Source organism: Pecten maximus, chromosome 11 (assembly GCF_902652985.1).
Source record: "Pecten maximus chromosome 11, xPecMax1.1, whole genome shotgun sequence".
NCBI classification, from domain to species: domain Eukaryota; kingdom Metazoa; phylum Mollusca; class Bivalvia; order Pectinida; family Pectinidae; genus Pecten; species Pecten maximus.
Genome location: NC_047025.1, coordinates 39,241,297 through 39,267,826, shown reverse-complemented (window position 1 = coordinate 39,267,826; position 26,530 = coordinate 39,241,297). Strand labels below are relative to the sequence as shown.

The following is a 26,530-nucleotide window of genomic DNA, read 5'->3' as shown; positions in this document are numbered from 1 at the left end:
GTGACGTCCACGAGTTTATATACAGTACCATTCATACACTAACGTGACGTCCACGAGTTTATTTACAGTACCATTCATACAGTAACGTGACGTCCACGAGTTTGTATACGGTAACATTCCTACAGTAACGTGACGTCCACGAGTTTATATACAGTACCATTCCTACAGTAACGTGACGTCCACGAGTTTATATACAGTACCATTCATACAGTAACGTGACGTCCACGAGTTTATATACGGTACCATTCCTACAGTAACGTGACGTCCACGAGTTTATATACAGTACCATTCATACAGTAACGTGACGTCCACGAGTTTATATACAGTACCATTCCTACAGTAACGTGACGTCCACGAGTTTATATACAGTATTCATACAGTAACGTGACGTCCTCGAGTTTATATACAGTACCATTCCTACAGTAACGTGACGTCCACGAGTTTATAGACAGTACCATTCCTACAGTAACGTGACGTCCACGAGTTTATATACAGTACCATTCCTACAGTAACGTGACGTCCACGAGTTTATATACGGTACCCTTCCTACAGTAACGTGACGTCCACGAGTTTATATACAGTACCATTCCTACAGTAACGTGACGTCCACGAATTTATATACAGTACCATTCCTACAGTAACGTGACGTCCACGAGTTTATATACAGTACCATTCCTACAGTAACGTGACGTCCACGAGTTTATATACAGTACCATTCCTACAGTAACGTGACGTCCACGAATTTATATACAGTACCATTCCTACAGTAACGTGACGTCCACGAGTTTATATACGGTACCATTCCTACAGTAACGTGACGTCCACGAGTTTATACACAATACCATTCCTACAGTAACGTGACGTCCACGAGTTTATATACAGTACCATTCCTACAGTAACGTGACGTCCACGAGTTTATATACAGTACCATTCCTACAGTAACGTGACGTCCACGAGTTTATATACAGTACCATTCCTACAGTAACGTGACGTCCACGGGTTTATATACAGTACCATTCCTACAGTAACGTGACGTCCACGGGTTTATATACGGTACCATTCCTACAGTAACGTGACGTCCACGAGTTTATATACAGTACCATTCCTACAGTAACGTGACGTCCACGGGTTTATATACAGTACCATTCCTACAGTAACGTGACGTCCACGAGTTTATATACGGTACCATTCCTACAGTAACGTGACGTCCATGAGTTTATACACAATACCATTCCTACGGTAACGTGACGTCCACGAGTTTATACACAATACCATTCCTACAGTAACGTGACGTCCACGAGTTTATATACAGTACCATTCCTACAGTAACGTGACGTCCACGAGTTTATATACGGTACCATTCCTACAGTAACGTGACGTCCACGAGTTTATATACAGTACCATTCCTACAGTAACGTGACGTCCACGAGTTTATATACAGTACCATTCCTACAGTAACGTGACGTCCACGAGTTTATATACAGTACCATTCCTACAGTAACGTGACGTCCACGAGTTTATATACGGTACCATTCCTACAGTAACGTGACGTCCACGAGTTTATATACAGTATTCATACAGTAACGTGACGTCCACGAGTTTATATACAGTACCATTCCTACAGTAACGTGACATCCACGAGTTTATATACAGTACCATTCCTACAGTAACGTGACGTCCACGGGTTTATATACGGTACCATTCATACAGTAACGTGACGTCCACGAGTTTATATACAGTACCATTCCTACAGTAACGTGACGTCCACGAGTTTATATACAGTACCTTTCCTACAGTAACGTGACGTCCACGAGTTTATATACGGTACCATACCTACAGTAACGTGACGTCCACGAGTTTATATACAGTACCATTCATACAGTAACGTGACGTCCACGAGTTTATATACAGTACCATTCCTACAGTAACGTGACGTCCACGAGTTTATACACAATACCATTCCTACAGTAACGTGACGTCCACGAGTTTATATACAGTACCATTCCTACAGTAATGTGACGTCCATGAGTTTATATACAGTACCATTCCTACAGTAACGTGACGTCCACGAGTTTATATACAGTACCATTCCTACAGTAACGTGACGTCCACGAGTTTATACACAATACCATTCATACAGTAATGTGACGTCCACGAGTTTATATACAGTATTCATACAGTAACATGACGTCCATCTGCTTCTCTACAGCAAGCTGGCGTCTATCCCTTTTTATCCTGCAACTGCCACCGCATTGTCGGAATACACCCACCGTATATATTTTTGCTGTTTACGGCAGTGACGGAAAACAGTTGTATTTTGGAATCTTAGCACGTGCGTCGGTTCGACTGACCTACTTCAAAGTGAAACTACGTTTAAAAGGCGAACATATTTCTATCATTTTTGACACCGTTTCACTTCAAAATGATTATTTTTTATATTTTGCTCGCCAAGGCTCGCCACTTTTGTCTTTCTTTACCCTCGCCAAAATACAGCTTATATTTTAAGACACTGACCATGTATTCTCTATATATACCTCTACTGTACTGTTTAAACAGAAAGGTGACAAAATCTGGTCGTTTCTGTAACACTGGGGTTTCATTTGCATGTTAATGGAGCACATTTGATATTTCGGGGATTCTTGAGTCACCAAATAGTTTGTTTGCAATTGTTGTCTTGTTGTGGCCTTGTTCGTGCATGTCATGTACAGATGGCATGACGTCTCAACCACGTGCATAACGGCTTTTGTTGCAAGACTTTGTACATGACACTTGTTAATACATTGTAAATTGCAGGCATTGGTGTCGCAGCCATGTGAATTACGTTCATCATGAACATTTATTACGTCATGGTGCTGATTTGGAGCGCCTTTTACTTCGTGATGAGTCTGACGTCAGAACTACCCTGGGCTACTTGTGATAACGAATGGAACACTCCAATGTACGTATTATGTGTATTTTACGACAAATATATCGATAAAAAAAATCAAACACACACACACACAAAAAAAACCCCAAAAACACACAAAACACACACACAAAACCACACAAACAAAAAGAAAACAAAAAACCAAGAAATATTATCCCCTTTCCCGTAGGACTTCCTTATACTTTTCACTTCATTTCGGTGTTTATTAGTTTATTATGTTCCTGAATCTATGTCTTTCTGCCAATGCTTGAGTTGCCCCTGTCTGTTCAATATATTGAATATTTGACCTTCAGTACTTCTGATATAGACTTGTTACCTGACTTAGTTTTCTACTCTCCGCCTTGCTTCACTTCGAAAATACAACTTGAGCAGTCGATGATTCGATGATGCAATAACTTTTTTTTTTTTTAAATCTTGACCAGACGTGACGACGAACATTTTGCATTGCGTGACGATTATGAAGCATATTTTAACCTGATATAATGTGATGATTAAGTGAAATATTTTGACTGCACAACAGAATAATATTATTTCTCAACTTAAATTAGCTAATAAAGTGACTTAATTTAAGGTAATGGATTCAACGCTGTTGTGTGGAACCATTACAGTCGGATTTCTTTTTGTTTTTAATTGATCATTTAGCTTTTATGTTCCAGGTGTGTCACAGAAGCAACTCATAATTCCACAACTATGAACTTAACAATTGATTCAACAGTGGAGTTTTGGAGGTAAGGTCACAGGGACATAGTATAATTCCACAGTTTCAAACTCCTATTATTGTTTCTAAAATAAGAGGCGTGGAAGTAGGGATACAGAAACAATATACCTCTTTAGCTATAACCTTATATTGTTTGTACGGTAAGAAGTACGGTCACAGCTAAATTCATTGGGTACAAACTTAAATTATTGTTTGTATAGAAGGCGTTTTGAGGTATGGTCACATGGACTAAATGTGATTCTAAAGGCACAAATTCATAGTATTGTTTGTACTGAAGACTGTGAGACCACAGGGACATGGTATGATATTCGATCTACACGCATATCAATTCTTTTTGTTTCACACTTTAATAGCAAGGTCAAATGAGCAGAATAGTTAATACATCACAACAAATCCTACAGTTGTTTTGGGAAGATAATGTCACAGAAATATAATTATACCATCTGAAATTACATGGATTGGACAGTGTGTGATTATTACGAATGCACATGTTCTTCCAAAGCCCGCCACATTATGAATGTGCGAGAAGCGTAGCGATTGAACAATGATGTAGATAGGGTATACAATATACCCTTCTCGTGACGAGGTTTTGATAAATATTCAATAATTCACATGTCAAAACATAAAGTTTATTCTTTAACATCCAGATTCACCAATCACTAGAACTTAATACTGTGGGTAGGTTGTTCTAGCTTTCACACAAGAATTACTATGAAACAGTTACGGGATTGCTTGACAATAAAATGTTGTAATATAACAATATGTTGTAGATACCGGACCCTCCAGATGTCGGACGGTATGGAATCGCCCGGCAGCATTGTAAAGGAACTGGCTATATGTTCATTGTTTGTGTGGATAGTATTGTATCTGTGTGTCTGTAGGGGAATCAGAATCACCGGAAAGGTAGATATAAACCGATATATGTACCGTGAATGATCAATATAAACAGTTGAGGGATGGAGATATAAACTGTGGAATGATTAATATAAACAGTTGAGGGATGAAGACATAAACTGTGGAATGATTAATATAAACAGTTGAGGGATGGAGATATATATCGTTGAATGATTAATATAAACAGTTGAGGGATGGAAATATATATCGTTGAATGATTAATATAAACAGTTGAGGGATGGAGATATAAACTGTGGAATGATTAATATAAACAGTTGAGGGATGGAGATATATATTGTTGAATGATTACTATAAACAGTTGAGGGATGGAGATATAAACTGTGGAATGATTAATATAAACAGTTGAGGGATGGAGATATAAACTGTGGAATGATTAATATAAACAGTTGAGGGATGGAAATATATATCGTTGAATGATTAATATAAACAGTTGAGGGATGGAGATATAAACTGTGAAATTATCAATATAACAGTTGAGGAATAGAAATATAACCATAGAAACGAGTATACACGATAAAAGTACAAATATTGATGTAAAAGAGGAAATATGAACAATGAAAGCTGTTAATTTACACAATATAATTATAAACTTAAACGATCATTTTTATATTTTAATTGAAACAACAGAACTGTAAGTTAAAAAACTAGAACAATGATTTAGTAGAGTGGTAATGTAGATATAAAGAGTAATTACAGTGTTAAATGCTAAAGTAACGATTCACGTATAAATGCCAATTATTTATTGTTGTAGATAATGTATGTGACATCACTATTTCCTTACGTAATACTGACATTGTAGATAATGTATGTGACATCACTCTTTCCTTACGTAATACTGACATTGTAGATAATGTATGTGACATCACTCTTTCCTTACGTAATACTGACATTGTAGATAATGTATGTGACATCACTCTTTCCTTACGTAATACTGACATTGTAGATAATGTATGTGACATCACTCTTTCCTTACGTAATACTGACATTGTAGATAATGTATGTGACATCACTCTTTCCTTACGTAATACTGACAATCCTACTCGTACGTGGAGTCACCCTCGACGGAGCTACAGATGGCATCCGATTTTACCTGGAGCCAAATTTCAGTTATCTTAAGAACTACCAGGTTAGTAGATTTGTCCTACGTGTCAATGTAAAATGTGCATATGTGTTTATGTGCCAGAGATCTAATGTTACCTAATGAGCTGCATTTGTTGGTCAATCATCTAAAAATCGATTGCTTCATTCATTTCTATCATCAACTATTCAATGGTCTCTCTTGACAAATAGATAAGTAATCCCTTCAACATTGTAAGATATTGTAGATGAATCTTTAAAAATGTAACCAATTACAGGTGTAAAATGTCATCACATACCTTTCTTCGCCGTTGAATGAACAATGATCCTTATATGAGGTATTAGGCAAGCAACCGTTCTGCTACCCATCACTGTTTATTGTCGATGGGAAAATATAATACGTTCTACACATTCATATTTTGAGATTGCATTCATATGAAAATAAACACTAGATATATATTAGCATTTACCATAACAATTATATAGATATAATGTTAAAGAAAAATAATTATACATCTCTTTGAGAGTGAGACGGGGGAATTTCAACTCTCGAGGCAAGCTTCTTACGTTGCTAAACACTCAATCCTCATTTTTGGCAAAAAAAGAATCTCGAGATCCCACTGCCTCACTCAAAAGATTTGAACGATTCTATGAACCTTATCCTAGGGTTTACCCAAGCTACACGTACTCTTTGCACATTCACAACAATTGTATTATGTTACGACAACAAACATTGACGTCATGTCTGTAATCCAATCACGTCAAGCAAAATATTTCATATTAACAAAATTGTATTATTTATCTTTAAACAGGTATGGATCGACGCTGGAACACAGATTTTGTTTTCCTTGGGCTTAACATTCGGTGCTATGCCAATGATCGGCTCTTACAACAAAGAGCACAATAACTTCTATCGGTAAGGAAGACAAGAATCAAACTAGCTAATGTGGCAAGGTTTATGTTGGTATCAGGAGGAGTTATTCGTACTCGTAACAAACAGTACCGGACGAAATTACAATCATATGTGAATGAGCAACTGGATAATGTCCAGCTTTTTTCAGTTTCTGTCTCGTATAACGCGTAGTAGTCGTAAACTAAACATAAAAAGGGCATCAGGTTGTTCCAGGTATTACGTCAGTGGTCGAGATACAGAGTGATTACCTATCTACTTACCTTAATAACTATAACATTCATGCTGGTATATGAACACAAATCAGTTATACATTTAAAACGAAGCCCTCTATGAGCATTACGTGGCATTATTTGGCCATAAATATCCATCAATTATAGGCCTTTTGTGAGTGATATAGGTGTTATACCTGCCACGTAGATAAAATATTAAGGGAAAACCAATTAAGTCGGGACATATCTAATATAGATATATATGGGGATGATGCCCTTGACATCACTGTGTATCAGTATGATTGATTTAAAGACAACATGGCCAATAAAATGACATTTTTCTCTTTAGAGACTGCTTCTTCATTGCCGGCATCAACAGTCTGACTAGTATATACGGAGGACTAGCAGTATTTTCAATCCTCGGGTTTATGGCAAAAACCCAAGGGTTACCGATATCCGCAGTAGCTGATGCAGGTCATATTGGTGTATCTGTTCTTTTTATAACATTTTTGTATATAAATATGGAGATCTTTTTGAGATAATTGTCATATTCTTCTCCGTAACATAAGTTTTGTATGTTACTTAAACTCTGCAGCTGCATATCTTAGACAGTGAAATAGGTCAGGTGCATGTATAGCGTCGTATGTCGCCAATTACCTTTGACAGTGAAATAGGTCAGGTGCATGTATAGCGTCGTATGTCGCCAATTACCTTAGCCAAATTTCAGTCAAACACTGATTTGTTAAAAGCAACAAAAAAAAAAAAAAAAAAAAATAGGCAGAGATTAGAAAAGATTTAAATCTACCTGAGATTAGAGTTGATACACAACCAGAGTAAAAGCTTTTATGCAGTAAATTCCCAACAATCCTCTAGTTAATGACGCAGCTTGTCTTATTTTGAATGATATTCCTCAATGTGGTAAAATATGATTTGGAAAGAAGTCTAAAAAGGAACGTTAATATGAATCAAACAATATACATGTCATGTTGATTTCAACCTAATGTCCGCACTACAGACGGGTCGTAACAATATTTGGTTTGGTTTGGTTTTATTTGCTTAACGTCCTATTAACAGCTAAGGTCATTTAAGGACGGCCTCCCGTGCGTGCGATATGCATGCGTATGGTGAGTGCGTATGCGTATTTTGGAGGTTGTGGTATGTTTGTGTTAAGTCTCCTTGTGATAGGCAGGATCTTTTGCCAATTTATAGTGCTACCTCACTGAAGCATACTGCCGAAGACACCAAGCACCCGGTCACATTATACTGACAACGGGCGAACCAGTCGTCCAACTCCTAATATGCTGAGCGCTAAGCAGGAGTAACAACAACAATTTTTAAAGACTCTGGTAAGTCTCCGCCAGAGGACAGGACACAAAGCCTTCCTCACAGGGGCAAACGCTCAACTAAAGGCCAAAAGTGAGGCGTTGTCAAGGGAGACATTAGGAAGAACAAAGTTGTTAAGAAAGAAGAGAAAAGATAAGATCCCAAATTTAGTCGCCTTTTACGATCATGCAATGGGGGCAGCAGGTAAAATTCTAACGCCCTACCTGCAGGGCAATCGTAACAATATCTCAGCAAGGTAGGTGAACTTTGTTTCGTTTCTATAGCGACACGACAAGCGTGAAATCCGTGTATTTGCCCTTGATGGTGAGCTACCCATTAGCAACCGGTCTTTTATTCCACGGGACAAACATTTGTTTACCTAGCCTGATCAACCTACTTTTTTAATTTGTTCTGTCAAAAAACTGCTCCATACTTGGCCAATATCTTTGTGTGAACACTAGTTGGAAATATTAAACATTTTTCTTGACGTTGATATGTAATAAAGTGGGACTCAATTTTTTTGTACGGTTTACTCTACCGGGGAGTTACTTCCCTTCATATAATACATATAGTATGGACCTCAAGTCAAGTACATAAGGTATGGGAAAGGCTTACATTGCTCGAGCAAGAAAGTTCTCTACTATTTCGAATTTGGACAACCATCTTATATACTATGACTTGTTTTCTTGTGTGTCCAAACGTTTGATCTACTCTTAGCTTGTCAACGTTGTACTTTTTCAATGTCTGTTCCCTATGCGGTTCAAATACAAAGTTCAATCAAATTATTGCGTGTGCTATGGAATAGACATATACGAATTTATAGCAATAACAGGAAAAGTTATCTATCGTATTCATTAATTAACGTTATTCCTTCGTAACCTGTGGGATATTTGAGTCTAATCCAGGAGTGTCACTTTACGTTTGTATGCCACTTTACGTTTGTAGTGTTTGTACTGCAGTAGTTGTCTCCCCTATTTGTATTGGGTTATGTTGTGTAATTGCAATGCATTTCATATCAAAGTTTACTTCAAATCTAGTAATTTTAGATGATGACTACCACGTTCTACAAACACGACTGTTTCTAAGACTAAATTGTGACAACGTTTTAGTTTTGCCTTAATACGACATCATATTACAATGTGTACCAACCAGAGATCAGGCATGTGCTTATATTAATTTCTGTCCGCTTGTTAGGCCCTGGACTGGCTTTCATTACCTACCCTAAAGCTGTCACACAGATGCCGGTAGCTCCATTTTGGTCGAGTCTGTTCTTCTTGATGCTCTTTGTCGTCGGCTTTGGGACTGAAGTGAGTGTTGCTTAGTGTAGTTTTGACTGCATGGATGTATACCATTGTTATAATTTCACTTAGATTTACCATTATTATAATTCAACTTACATTTACCATTATTATAATTTAACATACATTTACCATTATCATAATTTAACTTACATGTACCATTGTTATAATTTCACCTAGATTTACCATTATTATAATTTCACCTACATTTACCATTATTATAATTTAACATACATGTACCATTATTATAATTTAACTTACATTTACCATTATTATAATTTAACATACATGTACCATTATTAAAATTTAACATACATTTACCATTATCATAATTTAACTATGATTTACCATTGTTATAATTTAACTTACATTTACCATTATCATAATTTAACTATGATTTACCATTGTTATAATTTAACTTACATTTACCATTATTATAATTTAACTTACATTTACCATTATCATAATTTAACTATGATTTATCATTGTTATAATTTAACTTAAATTTACCATTATCATAATTAAACTATGATTTACCATTATTATAATTTAACTTACATTTACCATTATTATAATTTAACTTACATTTACCATTATCATAATTTAACTATGATTTACCATTGTTATAATTTAACTTACATTTACCATTATTATAATTTAACTTACATTTACCATTATCATAATTTAACTATGATTTACCATTGTTATAATTTAACTTACATTTACCATTATTATAATTTAACATACATGTACCATTATCATAATTTAACTTACATTTACCATTATTATAATTTAAATTACATTTACAATTATTATAATATAACTTACATTTACCGTTATCATAATTTAACTATGATTTACCATTGTTATAATTTAACTTACATTTACCATTATTATAATTTAACTTACATTTACAATTATTATAATTTAACTTACATTTACCATTATTATAATTTAACTTACATTTACCATTATTATAATTAAACTACGATTTACCATTATTATAATTTAACTTACATGTACCATTGTTATAATTTAACTTACATGTACCATTGTTATAATTTAACTTACATTTACCATTATTATAATTTAACATACATTTACCATTATCATAATTTAACTATGATTTACCATTGTTATAATTTAACTTACATTTACCATTATTATAATTTAACATACATGAACCATTATCATAATTTAACTTACATTTACCATTATTATAATTTAAATTACATTTACCATTATTATAATTTAACTTACATTTACCATTATCATAATTTAACTATGATTTACCATTGTTATAATTTAACTTACATTTACCATTATTATAATTTAACTTACATTTACAATTATTATAATTTAACTTACATTTACCATTATTATAATTTAACTTACATTTACCATTATTATAATTAAACTACGATTTACCATTATTATAATTTAACTTACATTTACCATTATTATAATTAAACTATGATTTACCATTGTTAAAATTTCACTTACATTTACCATTATTATAATTTAACATACATGTACCATTATCATAATTTAACTATGATTTACCATTGTTATAATTTAACTTACATTTACCATTATTATAATTTAACATACATTTACCATTATTATAATTTAACTTACATTTACCATTATCATAATTTAACTTACATTTACCATTATTATAATTTAACATACATTTACCATTATTATAATTTAACTTACATTTACCATTATTATAATTCAACTTACATTTACCATTATTATAATTTAACATACATTTACCATTATTATAATTTCACTTACATTTACCATTATTATAATTTAACATACATTTACCATTATTATAATTTAACTTACATTTACCATTATTATAATTTAACTTACATTTACAATTATTATAATTTAACTTACATTTACCATTATTATAATTTAACATACATTTACAATTATTATAATTTAACTTACATTTACCATTATTATAATTTAACTTATATTTACAATTATTATAATTTAACTTACATTTACCATTATTATAATTTAACATACATTTACAATTATTATAATTTAACTTACATTTACCATTATTATAATTTAACTTATATTTACAATTATTATAATTAAACTATGATTTACCATTATTATAATTTCACTTACATTTACCATTATTATAATTTAACATACATTTACCATTATTATAATTTAACTTACATTTACCATTATTATAATTTAACTTACATTTACAATTATTATAATTTAACTTACATTTACAATTATTATAATTTAACTTACATTTACCATTATTATAATTTAACATACATTTACAATTATTATAATTTAACTTACATTTACCATTATTATAATTAAACTATGATTTACCATTATTATAATTTAACATACATTTACCATTATTATAATTTAACTTACATGTACCATTGTTATAATTTCACTTACATTTACCATTATTATAATTTAACATACATTTACCATTATTATAATTTAACTTACATTTACCATTATTATAATTTAACTTACATTTACCATTATTATAATTAAACTACGATTTACCATTATTATAATTTAACTTACATTTACCATTATTATAATTAAACTATGATTTACCATTGTTAAAATTTCACTTACATTTACCATTATTATAATTTAACATACATGTACCATTATCATAATTTAACTATGATTTACCATTGTTATAATTTAACTTACATTTACCATTATTATAATTTAACATACATTTACCATTATTATAATTTAACTTACATTTACCATTATCATAATTTAACTTACATTTACCATTATTATAATTTAACATACATTTACAATTATTATAATTTAATTTACATTTACCATTATTATAATTTAACATACATTTACCATTATTATAATTTAACTTACATTTACCATTATTATAATTCAACTTACATTTACCATTATTATAATTTAACATACATTTACCATTATTATAATTTCACTTACATTTACCATTATTATAATTTAACATACATTTACCATTATTATAATTTAACTTACATTTACCATTATTATAATTTAACTTACATTTACAATTATTATAATTTAACTTACATTTACCATTATTATAATTTAACATACATTTACAATTATTATAATTTAACTTACATTTACCATTATTATAATTTAACTTACATTTACAATTATTATAATTTAACTTACATTTACCATTATTATAATTTAACATACATTTACAATTATTATAATTTAACTTACATTTACCATTATTATAATTTAACTTATATTTACAATTATTATAATTAAACTATGATTTACCATTATTATAATTTCACTTACATTTACCATTATTATAATTTAACATACATTTACCATTATTATAATTTAACTTACATTTACCATTATTATAATTTAACTTACATTTACAATTATTATAATTTAACTTACATTTACAATTATTATAATTTAACTTACATTTACCATTATTATAATTTAACATACATTTACAATTATTATAATTTAACTTACATTTACCATTATTATAATTAAACTATGATTTACCATTATTATAATTTAACATACATTTACCATTATTATAATTTAACTTACATGTACCATTGTTATAATTTCACTTACATTTACCATTATTATAATTTAACATACATTTACCATTATTATAATTTAACTTACATTTACCATTATTATAATTTAACTTACATGTACCATTATCATAATTTAACTTACATTTACCATTATTATAATTTAACTTACATTTACCATTATCATAATTTAACTATGATTTACCATTATTATAATTTAAGTTACATTTACCATTATCATAATTTAACTATGATTTACCATTGTTATAATTTAACTTACATTTACCATTATTATAATTTAACTTACATTTACCATTATCATAATTTAACTATGATTTACCATTGTTATAATTTAACTTACATTTACCATTATTATAATTTAACTTACATTTACAATTATTATAATTTAACTATGATTTACCATTATCATTATTTAACTTACATTTACCATTATTATAATTCAACTTACATTTACCATTGTTATAATTTAACTTACATTTACCATTATTATAATTTAACTTACATTTACCATTATCATAATTTAACTATGATTTACCATTGTTATAATTTAACTTACATTTACCATTATTATAATTTAACTTACATTTACAATTATTATAATTAAACTATGATTTACCATTATCATTATTTAACTTACATTTACCATTATTATAATTCAACTTACATTTACCATTGTTATAATTTAACTTACATTTACTATCTCTACTAAGTCCTGGTTTACTCTATTATAGAATGATACAATAAAGTAGAACATCCAAAAAATATCTGAAATTAATCATATACTGGTAAGAGTTCTTGAGATATCTTACATATTTTAAAGATATAAATCATATCAAACGATATACATTTATCTGACAAAACAAAAAAGTTATATCATAAACTTCATTAATTTAATCTTCCTGGTAACAGGCAATTCAAATGGCTTTGAAATTTATATTTTTATGCCACAATATAAAAATGACGTCGACGTTTGCAATGTGACTTTTGATTGGCTTATACAGCGGGCGTAATGATTTCAATGAGAAAAGAGTCTATCTATGAAAGTGGATTTCCAGAGGGATTGTGTACAGTATATTAAACTATAAGGATTAACTTGAATGTATATGTGTGTGTGTGTTTGTAATGTAGCTATTAAACAAACCTACATTATGAATAGCTTTCTCTCATCTTTTTTTTCTGATCCATTACACAAAACTATATTCAAGTTAATATTTAAGTTAGATCTGTTATGAACATCTGACATAACTCATAAACATACAATATAGTATATATAATACATATTGACTTTTACATTCGGCTTATTCAGAGTAAAATAACGTGTATCTTAATCATTAATTACTCATCCATGTACTGGTAAAATGTTGACAGGTTGTTGGTATCGAGACTCTAATTACTCCTATAGTGGACCTATACCCCAAGAGACTGAGGACAATGAAGGGAAAGATGCTTTCTCTACGGCGTGTATTGTGTCGTGTCGTATCTGCTCGGCTTTGTCTTCCTTACAAAGGTTAGCTTTAAACATTGTGTCTTTCACACATACAGGGTAGTCTAGGTCTTTCTCACCAGATGTATGTAATATTCAGATTATGTGCACATATATATGTTTTGGATGAATCTATCCGCAGGTAACATATTAATCGGAAAACGGATAACTTACATATTGGGCGGTGAAAGGTAACTTATTCAACGACAAATGGTAACTGATGCAATGGTGATAGCTAATATATTTAATGGTGACCGGTGACTGATTTAATGGTGAGAGGTAACCTATTTTACGATGACCGGTAACTGATTCAATGATGAAAGGTAACCTATTTGACGGTGACCGGTAACTGATTCAATGGTGAAAGGTAACCTATTTGACGATGACCGGTAACTGATTCAATGGTGAGGGGTAACCTATTTGACGATGACCGGTAACTGATTCAATGATGAAAGGTCATTATAACGTATTTGACGATGACCGGTAACTGATTTAATGGTGAGAGGTAACCTAATTGACGATGACCGGTAACTGATTTAATGATGAGAGGTAACCTATTTGACGGTGACCGGTAACTGATTTAATGGTGAGAGGTAACCTATTTCACGATGACCGGTAACTGATTTAATGGTGAGAGGTAACCTATTTCACGATGACCGGTAACTGATTTAATGGTGAGAGGTAACCTATTTGACGGTGACCGGTAACTGATTTAATGGTGAGAGGTAACCTATTTGACGGTGACCGGTAACTGATTTAATGGTGAAAGGTAACCTATTTGACGGTGACCGGTAACTGATTCAATGGTGAAAGGTAACCTATTTGACGATGACCGGTAACTGATTCAATGGTGAGGGGTAACCTATTTGACGGTGACCGGTAACTGATTCAATGGTGAAAGGTAACCTATTTGACGATGACCGGTAACTGATTTTATGGTGAGGGGTAACCTATTTGACGATGACCGGTAACTGATTCAATGGTGAAAGGTAATTATAACGTATTTGACGGTGACCGGTAACTGATTCAATGATGAAAGGTAATTATAACGTATTTGACGGTGGCCGGGTACTGATTTAATGGTGAAAGGTAACCTATTTGACGATGACCGGTAACTGATTCAATGGTGAAAGGTAATTATAACGTATTTGACGATGACCGGTAACTGATTTAATGGTGAAAGGTAACCTATTTGACGATGACCGGTAACTGATTCAATGATGAAAGGTAATTATAACGTATTTGACGATGACCGGTAACTGATTTAATGGTGAAAGGTAACCTATTTGACGATGACCGGTAACTGATTCAATGGTGAGAGGTGACGTATTTGACGATGACCGGTAACTGATTCAATGGTGAGAGGTGACGTATTTGACGATGACTGGTAACTGATTTAATGGCGAGAGGTAACGCATTTGAGGGTGACCGGTAACTGATTTAATGGTGAGAGGTAACGTATTTGACGATGACCGGTAACTGATTTAATGGTGAGAGGTAACCTATTTGACGGTGACCGGAAACTGATTTAATGGTGAGAGGTAACCTATTTGACGGTGACCGGTAACTGATTTAATGGTGAAAGGTAACCTATTTGACGATGACCGGTAACTGATTTAATGGTGAAAGGTAACCTATTTGACGATGACCGGTATCTGATTTAATGGTGAGGGGTAACCTGTTTGACGGTGGCCGGTAACTGATTTAATGGTGAGAGGTAACCTATTTGACGGTGACCGGTAACTGATTTAATGGTGAGAGGTAACCTATTTGACGGTGACCGGTAACTGATTTAATGGTGAGAGGTAACCTATTTGACGGTGACCGGTAACTGATTTAATGGTGAGAGGTAACCTATTTGACGGTGACCGGTAACTGATTTAATGGTGAGAGGTAACCTATTTGACGGTGACCGGTAACTGATTTAATGGCGAGAGGTAACGCATTTGAGGGTGACCGGTAACTGATTTAATGGTGAGAGGTAACGTATTTGACGGTGGCCGGTAACTGATTTAATGGTGAGAGGTAACCTATTTGACGGTGACCGGTAACTGATTTAATGGTGAGAGGTAACCTATTTGACGATGACCGGTAACTGATTTAATGGTGAAAGGTAATAATAACGTATTTGACGGTGACCGGTAACTGATTCAATGGTGAGAGGTGACGTATTTGACGATGACTGGTAACTGATTTAATGGCGAGAGGTAACGCATTTGAGGGTGACCGGTAACTGATTTAATGGTGAGAGGTAACGTATTTGACGATGACCGGTAACTGATTCAATGGTGAAAGGTAACCTATTTGACGGTGGCCGGTAACTGATTTAATGGTGAGAGGTAACCTTTTTGACGGTGACCGGTAACTGATTTAATGGTGAGAGGTAACCTATTTGACGATGACCGGTAACTGATTTAATGGCGAGAGGTAACGCATTTGAGGGTGACCGGTAACTGATTTAATGGTGAGAGGTAACGTATTTGACGATGACCGGTAACTGATTTAATGGTGAGAGGTAACCTATTTGACGGTGACCGGTAACTGATTTAATGGTGAGAGGTAACCTATTTGACGATGACCGGTAACTGATTTAATGGTGAAAGGTAACCTATTTAACGGTGACCGGTAACTGATTTAATGGTGAGGGGTAACCTATTTGACGGTGACCGGTAAGTGATTTAATGGTGAGGGGTAACCTATTTGACGGTGACCGGTAAGTGATTTAATGGTGAGGGGTAACCTATTTGACGGTGGCCGGTAACTGATTTAATGGTGAGAGGTAACCTATTTGACGGAGGCCGGTAACTGATTTAATGGCGAAAGGTGACCTATTTGACGATGACCGGTAACTGATTTAATGGTGAGAGGTAACCTATTTGACGGTGGCCGGTAACTGATTTAATGGTGAGAGGTAACCTATTTGACGATGACCGGTAACTGATTTAATGGTGAGAGGTAACCTATTTGACGATGACCGGTAACTGATTTAATGGTGAGAGGTAACCTATTTTACGGTGGCCGGTAACTGATTTAATGGTGAGAGGTAACCTATTTGACGGTGACCGGTAACTGATTTAATGGTGAGAGGTAACCTATTTGACGGTGACCGGTAACTGATTTAATGGTGAGGGGTGACGTATTTGACGATGACCGGTAACTGATTCAATGGTGAGAGGTAACCTATTTGACGATGACCGGTAACTGATTTAATGGTGAGAGGTAACCTATTTGACGATGACCGGTAACTGATTTAATGGTGAAAGGTAATTATAACGTATTTGACGATGACCGGGTTACTGATTTAATGGTGAGAGGTAACCTATTTGACGGTGGCCGGTAACTGATTTAATGGTGAAAGGTAACCTATTTGACGATGACCGGTAACTGATTTAATGGTGAGAGGTAACCTATTTGACGATGACCGGTAACTGATTTAATGGTGAAAGGTAATAATAACGTATTTGACGGTGACCGGTAACTGATTCAATGGTGAGAGGTGACGTATTTGACGATGACTGGTAACTGATTTAATGGCGAGAGGTAACGCATTTGAGGGTGACCGGTAACTGATTTAATGGTGAGAGGTAACGTATTTGACGATGACCGGTAACTGATTCAATGGTGAAAGGTAACCTATTTGACGGTGGCCGGTAACTGATTTAATGGTGAGAGGTAACCTTTGTGACGGTGACCGGTAACTGATTTAATGGTGAGAGGTAACCTATTTGACGATGACCGGTAACTGATTTAATGGCGAGAGGTAACGCATTTGAGGGTGACCGGTAACTGATTTAATGGTGAGAGGTAACGTATTTGACGATGACCGGTATCTGATTTAATGGTGAGAGGTAACCTATTTGACGGTGACCGGTAACTGATTTAATGGTGAGAGGTAACCTATTTGACGATGACCGGTAACTGATTTAATGGTGAAAGGTAACCTATTTAACGGTGACCGGTAACTGATTTAATGGTGAGGGGTAACCTATTTGACGGTGACCGGTAAGTGATTTAATGGTGAGGGGTAACCTATTTGACGGTGACCGGTAAGTGATTTAATGGTGAGGGGTAACCTATTTGACGGTGGCCGGTAACTGATTTAATGGTGAGAGGTAACCTATTTGACGGAGGCCGGTAACTGATTTAATGGCGAAAAGTGACCTATTTGACGATGACCGGTAACTGATTTAATGGTGAGAGGTAACCTATTTGACGGTGGCCGGTAACTGATTTAATGGTGAGAGGTAACCTATTTGACGATGACCGGTAACTGATTTAATGGTGAGAGGTAACCTATTTGACGATGACCGGTAACTGATTTAATGGTGAGAGGTAACCTATTTGACGGTGGCCGGTAACTGATTTAATGGTGAGAGGTAACCTATTTGACGGTGACCGGTAACTGATTTAATGGTGAGAGGTAACCTATTTGACGGTGACCGGTAACTGATTTAATGGTGAGGGGTGACGTATTTGACGATGACCGGTAACTGATTCAATGGTGAGAGGTAACCTATTTGACGATGACCGGTAACTGATTTAATGGTGAGAGGTAACCTATTTGACGATGACCGGTAACTGATTTAATGGTGAAAGGTAATTATAACGTATTTGACGATGACCGGGTTACTGATTTAATGGTGAGAGGTAACCTATTTGACGGTGGCCGGTAACTGATTTAATGGTGAAAGGTAACCTATTTGACGATGACCGGTAACTGATTTAATGGTGAAAGGTAACCTATTTGACGATGACCGGTAACTGATTTAATGGTGAGAGGTAACCTATTTGACGGTGACCGGTAACTGATTTAATGGTGAGGGGTAACCTATTTGACGATGACCGGTAACTGATTTAATGGTGAAAGGTAACCTATTTGACGATGACCGGTAACTGATTTAATGGTGAGAGGTAACCTATTTGACGGTGACCGGTAACTGATTTAATGGTGAGGGGTAACCTATTTGACGATGACTGGTAACTGATTTAATGGTGAGGGGTAACCTATTTGACGGTGGCCGGTAACTGATTTAATGGTGAGAGGTAACCTATTTGACGATGACCGGTAACTGATTTGATGGTGAGAGGTAACCTATTTGACGGTGACCGGTAACTGATTTAATTGTGAAAGGTAACCTATTTGACGATGACCGGTATCTGATTTAATGGTGAGGGGTAACCTATTTGACGGTGGCCGGTAACTGATTTAATGGTGAGAGGTAACCTATTTGACGGTGACCGGTAACTGATTTAATGGTGAGAGGTAACCTATTTGACGGTGACCGGTAACTGATTTAATGGTGAGAGGTAACCTATTTGACGATGACCGGTAACTGATTTGATGGTGAGAGGTAACCTATTTGACGGTGACCGGTAACTGATTTAATTGTGAAAGGTAACCTATTTGACGATGACCGGTATCTGATTTAATGGTGAGGGGTAACCTATTTGACGGTGGCCGGTAACTGATTTAATGGTGAGAGGTAACCTATTTGACGGTGACCGGTAACTGATTTAATGGTGAGAGGTAACCTATTTGACGGTGACCGGTAACTGATTTAATGGTGAGGGGTGACGTATTTGACGATGACCGGTAACTGATTCAATGGTGAGAGGTAACCTATTTGACGATGACCGGTAACTGATTTAATGGTGAGAGGTAACCTATTTGACGATGACCGGTAACTGATTTAATGGTGAAAGGTAATTATAACGTATTTGACGATGACCGGGTTACTGATTTAATGGTGAGAGGTAACCTATTTGACGGTGACCGGTAACTGATTTAATGGTGAGAGGTAACGTATTTGACGATGACCGGTAACTGATTTAATGGTGAGAGGTAACCTATTTGACGGTGACCGGTAACTGATCTAATGGTGAGAGGTAACCTATTTGACGGTGACCGATAACTGATTCAATGGCGAGAGGTGACGTATTTGACGTGGCCTCTCACAATTGATGGATACGGGTGAAATTCGAATAGGTTTACCACTTCGACAACGTAATACAATTTAAAAAAAATACCGATATCAAGTACTCTTCTATATCAGCCGCCTTCTCCAATCTGTACCCAGAATGTACTGTTATAGAGTTAATTGAAAACTATACCTGTCTTAAAATAATCTACTTTGTAACACTTTTATCACATGACAGGGAAGGAAACAATCCTGCTTTCACCAACCTTTTGTGCTTACGTCACAATTGATTGGCTGTTAAAAGTGTTCATCAAAATATCTTAAATTAAGTGGTAAATGTCCACTGCTGTTAACACTCGTCGATTGTTAAATCGTGAATCTGTAGAAGGCGACATCAGGCTTTGATCACAAATTGTAATGGTGGTCGTGAAGAGTTGAGCATTGCTCTTCAGAAACACCTGGTCTGACTTATAGATTTTCCCGTTAAGAGTAATCTATGTGTCTTTATGATAATCTGTTTGCTTCTAGCACGAGACAAGATATATATGTTTATGTTAATATATAGAGAATACATGGCCAATATCTAAAAATATAAGCTGTATTTCGGCTAGGGTAAAGAAAGACAAAAGTCTTTCTGTGTCGAACCAAAAATACAGCTTATATTTTCAGCACTGACCATGTATTTCATTTATCCTGCAAAAAATAATAATAATTAAAAGTAGGTCAGTCGAATTAAAGCTCGTGCTAAGATTTAAAAATTGAGCTGTTTTCCGTCACTACCGTATACAGCAAAAATATATATTTTGGATGTATTCCGACAATGCGGTGGCAGTTTCAGGATAAATTTGTTTCTTATCCCTGTTCACCACCGAATGTACTTGTTTATGTTAGTCTGTTTGTTTTAATCCCTGTTCACCATGGGATGTACGTATTTATGTTTGTCTGTTTCAATCCTGTACAGGGCGGGATATACGTGTTCAGCCTTGTGGATTACTACGGCGCTAGTGGCATGCTGCTTGTGTGGCAGCTGATGTGGGAGGCCATAGCTGTAGGCTGGATAATAGGTATACCTTTATTATATCGTTATTAAATCATTTAATGATAATTTATACATGATTATAATCCGCTTGAGATAGGCAAGTCTTGATATTGATGTGTAATTTGCCTGAACTATAATAATAACGTTTGGCGCTGCAGGTAGATCTTGTTAGAAATGACTGCGTCACCATGACCAATAAGTAATTTCTACGGAAAAAGAACCCACTTGTTGTTTGCTAATAAGATTATATAGAAGTGTCAGCTTGCACATACTGAAAAATATTCACAATAAGTTAAAAAAACACATCTAGTCAGAGCATATATGTTAATGAAGAATCAAAATACGGGAAGCGATAATAAGATCCTAGTATTAACAATTACTCCGAGTCATTAGGTGGTTGAAGCCACTCTTATTGGATTATGTGAGCAGCAATGACAGAAATACTTTATCGGTTTTGTTTATTCGATATAGCGACATCACCTTTTTGTACCTTCAATATGGTAAGTTATTCTTCCATTTAGTTTGAGGTATGCAGTGAGCTTTGTTTTAATATTAATCTGATAAAATGAGAAATAGTTGTTTGAAATTATTAGCATGTTAAAGTTATAGTAGATAGGGGACTACCAGCAGTATACTGTTTGTGATATTTTGCTTCATTCATGTTTTGAATACCTTTTGAAGGAGCGGACTTTTTCTACAATGCTATGGAGTATATGCTGGGATATAGAGTCGGTCCGTGGCTCAAAATTTCCTGGAGATACCTTACTCCGACCTTAAGTATGGTATGTGTCTAAGTTAAGCTAAGTCCTGCATGTTTCGCAAAAAAAAAAAAAAAAAAAAGGAATAAAAAAAATAATTAAAAAAAATCAAAAATTGACTTTCTATTTATTTAAGATTCTGCTGATCTTACAAGGACTGAATTTTAACCTGTTGTCTGGAACCGATGGCTATGAGTATCCTGATGGGGCGCACGTATTTGGGATAATCCTAGGGCTAGTACCAATATTTATATTGGTCGGTGTAGCAATAGGACAGATACTGCGAACACCCGGTACTTTCATACAGGTATGTGTTTATCTCTAGGAGTTAAATTATATATATATGTTATCGAAAAAATAGAAACATAATACTAATATTTAAATGCAGGTATGTTTACAAAAAAAAAAAAAAAAAAAAAGAATTATATACAATTATACAGTGTCATTGTACATACAGATATATTTATTGGTGATTCACAGGTATGTTTTATATAGTGACTATTAATCATACCAGTTACACAGGAATACCTTTTGTACAGTGTTTGTGTCAATATAAGCAAGATATAGTTTTCTTTGTTATGTATATATAAAGATAATTGGTATACATATATATGTATATATACGTAGATAATTATATTCGCCGAGAGACAAAGTTTGTGAAAAGTCAAGTGCTGAAAATATATTCAGCTTCTGTCTTATATAATGTATGACATAAAGCATATATTTTCCTTCTATGGTGTGTTAATTATTATTTGTCAAGCCAGTTTGTATTCTTTTTTTCAGAGACTGAAGACATCAACAACCCCTTTGGGTCAAAATCTACAGCAAGCCTCCTACATAAGCGATAGATTTACACAAAGCATCAAGTTTCAGAACAGCCCTGGACCAAAACAACTGATAGACTACTGACTGTGTGTAATTACCAGTTCGTGATTAATATTCAAAACATAAAACAGATTAGGAGATATTGGAGAGTAAAAGGCGACACCACGAAAATTACATTTAAAAGGAAAATTGGAAATTGCAAAACTTGTCATATGTTTATTCCATGACTGCATAGAGAGACACCTGACTACAGCTGGTAGTTGCTACACAGTATCATCTTTAGGAAAGCGATTATTAGATTGGAAATTGACGCAGCTTAAACCAGAAGTCCATCAAAGCAGCATAATGGAATTTCAAAGGATTCAATTTTTTAATATTCTTCTTATTTTAGCATTTTAACCGGGTACGTATTGCCAGGTAGCAGGTTCAAAGTCCGCCGCTAGAGAAATGAACCTTGTTTTCTGTATTGTCTTTTTCAAAAGTATTCCATCATAACTTTCAACTTGATGTTAGATAATGATTAGCCATTATGCAAATTCAACCGGAAGAAATGGGCTACAACATTACCTCATACCAAACGTACCTTTCACTGACCAACTAACACCAAACGTACTGCTCTCCGCCCATCTCACACCAAATGTACCGCTCACCGCCCATCTCACACCAAATGTACCGCTCACCGCCCACCTCACACCAAACGTACTGCTCACCACCCATCTCTCACCAAACGTACTGCTCACCGCCCACCTCACACCAAGCGTACTACTCACCACCCATCTCACACCAAACTTACCGCTCACACCAAACGTACTGCTCACCGCCCACCTCACACCAAGCGTACTGCTCACACCAAACGTACTGCTCACCGCCCACCAAACTTACCGCTCACACCAAACGTACTGCTCACCGCCCATCTCACACCAAACGTACTGCTCACCGCCAATCTAACACCAAACGTACTACTCACTGTCCATCTAACACCAAACGTACTGCTCACCGCCCATCTCACACCAAGCGTACTGCTCACCGCCCAACTCACACAAAACGTACTGCTCACCGCCCATCTCACACCAAACGTACTACTCACCGCCCATCTCACACCAAACGTACCGCTCACCACCCATCTCTCACCAAACGTACTACTCACCGCCCATCTCACACCAAACGTACTACTCACCGCCCATCTCACACCAAACGTACCGCTCACCACCCATCTCTCACCAAACGTACTGCTCACCGCCCATCTCACACCAAACGTAATGCTCACCGCCAATCTCACACCAAACGTACTGCTCACCACCCATCTCACACCAAACGTACTGCTCACCGCCCATCTCACACCAAACGTACCGCTCACACCAAACGTACTGCTCACCTCCCATCTCACATCAAACGTACTGCTCACCTCACACCAAACGTACTGCTCACCGCCCATCTCACACCAAACGTACTGCTCACCTCACACCAAACGTACTGCTCACCGCCCATCTCACACCAAACGTACTGCTCACCGCCCATCTCACACCAAACGTAATGCCCACCGCCCATCTCACACCAAACGTACTGCTCACCTCACACCAAACGTACTGCTCACCGCCCATCTCACACCAAACGTAATGCCCACCGCCCATCTCACACCAAACGTACTGCTCACCTCACACCAAATGTACTGCTCACCGCCCATCTTACACCAAACGTACTGCTCACCACCCATCTCACACCAAACGTACTGCTCACCACCCATCTCACACAAAACGTACTACTCACCGCCCATCTCACACCAAACGTACTACTCACCGCCCATCTCACACCAAACGTACTGCTCACCGCCCATCTCACACCAAACGTACTGCTCACCGCCCATCGCACACCAAACGTACTGCTCACCGCCCATCTCACACCAAACGTACCGCTCACAGCCCATCTCACACCAAACGTACCGGCCACCGCCCACCTCACACCAAACGTACTACTCACCGCCCATCTCACACCAAACGTACTGCTCACCGCCCATCTCACACCAAACGTACCGGCCACCGCCCACCTCACACCAAACGTACTACTCACCGCCCATCTCACACCAAACGTACTGCTCACCGCCCATCTCACACCAAACGTACCGCTCACAGCCCATCTCACACCAAACGTACCGGCCACCGCCCACCTCACACCAAACGTACTGCTCACCGCCCATCTCACACCAAACGTACTGCTCACCGCCCATCTCACACCAAACGTACTGCTCACCGCCCATCTCACACCAAACGTACTGCTCACCGCCCATCTCACACCAAACGTACCGCTCACAGCCCATCTCACACCAAACGTACTGCTCACCGCCCATCTCACACCAAACGTACTGCTCACAGCCCATCTCACACCAAACGTACTACTCACTGTCCATCTAACCCCAAACGTACTGCTCACCGCTCACCTCACACCAAACGTACTGCTCACCGCCTACTTCTCTTTGTTACCATTTGCATTTATTTCTATCCCACTGTGTTTTTCTAATTCAAGCAATTTTTATTGACCTACGCATTGATAACAAAAGAAAGTCCTATCCAAAACACGTCAGCACAATTGTACAAGACAAAGTAGGTACATTGTAGTGCAAGGGAGACAAATCCTACCGTATACTTTAACCCTTACTTGACTGCATTGATGAGCTCGACTCGATTGTCACAGATCGACACTGACACTGGATTATGAAAATGTCTTCTGTAAAATGTGATTATAAATCTAAGATATCAACTCGGGACTTAATTTGCATGTCATGTAATCAAAGGTAATGTGAATTCGTCAAAATAGAGCAAAATGAAAGAAGATGAAATTTTGCCAAGTAAAAAGTAAGTCAAAGATGTAAAGTGAATGTGAGATGATTGAAAGCCCTCCTGCGAAAAAATTGACATGTCCAACTGCGATTCGTTTTTCCTACATTAAAAAGCTAATTCGCAGCTGTGAATTTTCGCTTAGTTAAAATATTTGTAGGTTGACACTAAACAGCATTATCTGAATATAACAGAAATGACGAAGGTGGTACGCTTTGATGACGATACGGTATAATACTTATACATTCCATCTTAACTGCATTATTAACACATCTAAGTATATTTGCATAGTTACTGTTTGTAACCTAATTCAGCATAAAAGAAGTATAAAGAAACCATTGATTTATAGCAAGTACTTATTACAATCACGTGGTCAAATAGATAAAACGTGCGTTGTTTTGGGCCTAAAAAAAAGGTTTTTTTTAAATTTAAACTTGCATGTTTAGTGCATCTTAAAATTTGCAAATGTTTTATTATGGTTAAGATATGTATTTTTTTCTGACAAAACTGGTTATTACGAAAATTTTCCCATGGATTATAGCCCCCTCTGCTGTGAGCCTGTAGTGGAGTGTTGTACCCATTTCTTGATAAAAAGTGCTGTCACGCAAACACTACCTAAATTAATACCTGAAACGGATTTAATTTCTTTGATATTAACTTTCCTCAGCAAACAACCT

The 26,530-nt window shown here is 35.5% G+C and overlaps 2 protein-coding genes across 2 annotated transcripts in view; both read left to right on the top strand.

Annotated features, from left to right (window-relative positions):
* Positions 1-23,226, top strand: part of LOC117337424 (sodium- and chloride-dependent GABA transporter 3-like) — a 30,720-nt gene extending 7,494 nt beyond the window's left edge. Inside the window, exons 4-15 of the mRNA XM_033898405.1 lie at positions 2,794-2,938; positions 3,583-3,654; positions 4,415-4,547; positions 5,551-5,685; positions 6,449-6,552; positions 7,108-7,232; positions 9,276-9,388; positions 14,368-14,506; positions 21,362-21,464; positions 22,121-22,221; positions 22,334-22,504; positions 22,981-23,226. Coding sequence (XP_033754296.1) covers positions 2,829-2,938; positions 3,583-3,654; positions 4,415-4,547; positions 5,551-5,685; positions 6,449-6,552; positions 7,108-7,232; positions 9,276-9,388; positions 14,368-14,506; positions 21,362-21,405 — 975 coding nt within the window. The 5' untranslated portion in view covers positions 2,794-2,828 and the 3' untranslated portion in view covers positions 21,406-21,464; positions 22,121-22,221; positions 22,334-22,504; positions 22,981-23,226. The remainder of the gene's footprint in view (positions 1-2,793; positions 2,939-3,582; positions 3,655-4,414; positions 4,548-5,550; positions 5,686-6,448; positions 6,553-7,107; positions 7,233-9,275; positions 9,389-14,367; positions 14,507-21,361; positions 21,465-22,120; positions 22,222-22,333; positions 22,505-22,980) is intronic.
* A 463-nt stretch (positions 23,227-23,689) lies between these two features.
* LOC117338600 (adhesive plaque matrix protein-like) lies at positions 23,690-25,536 on the top strand. The gene is made up of 2 exons (XM_033899958.1): positions 23,690-24,552; positions 24,942-25,536. The coding sequence occupies exons 1-2, from the start codon at positions 23,690-23,692 to the stop codon at positions 25,534-25,536; spliced, it is 1,458 nt and encodes a 485-aa protein (XP_033755849.1).
* Positions 25,537-26,530: the final 994 nt, after the last annotated feature.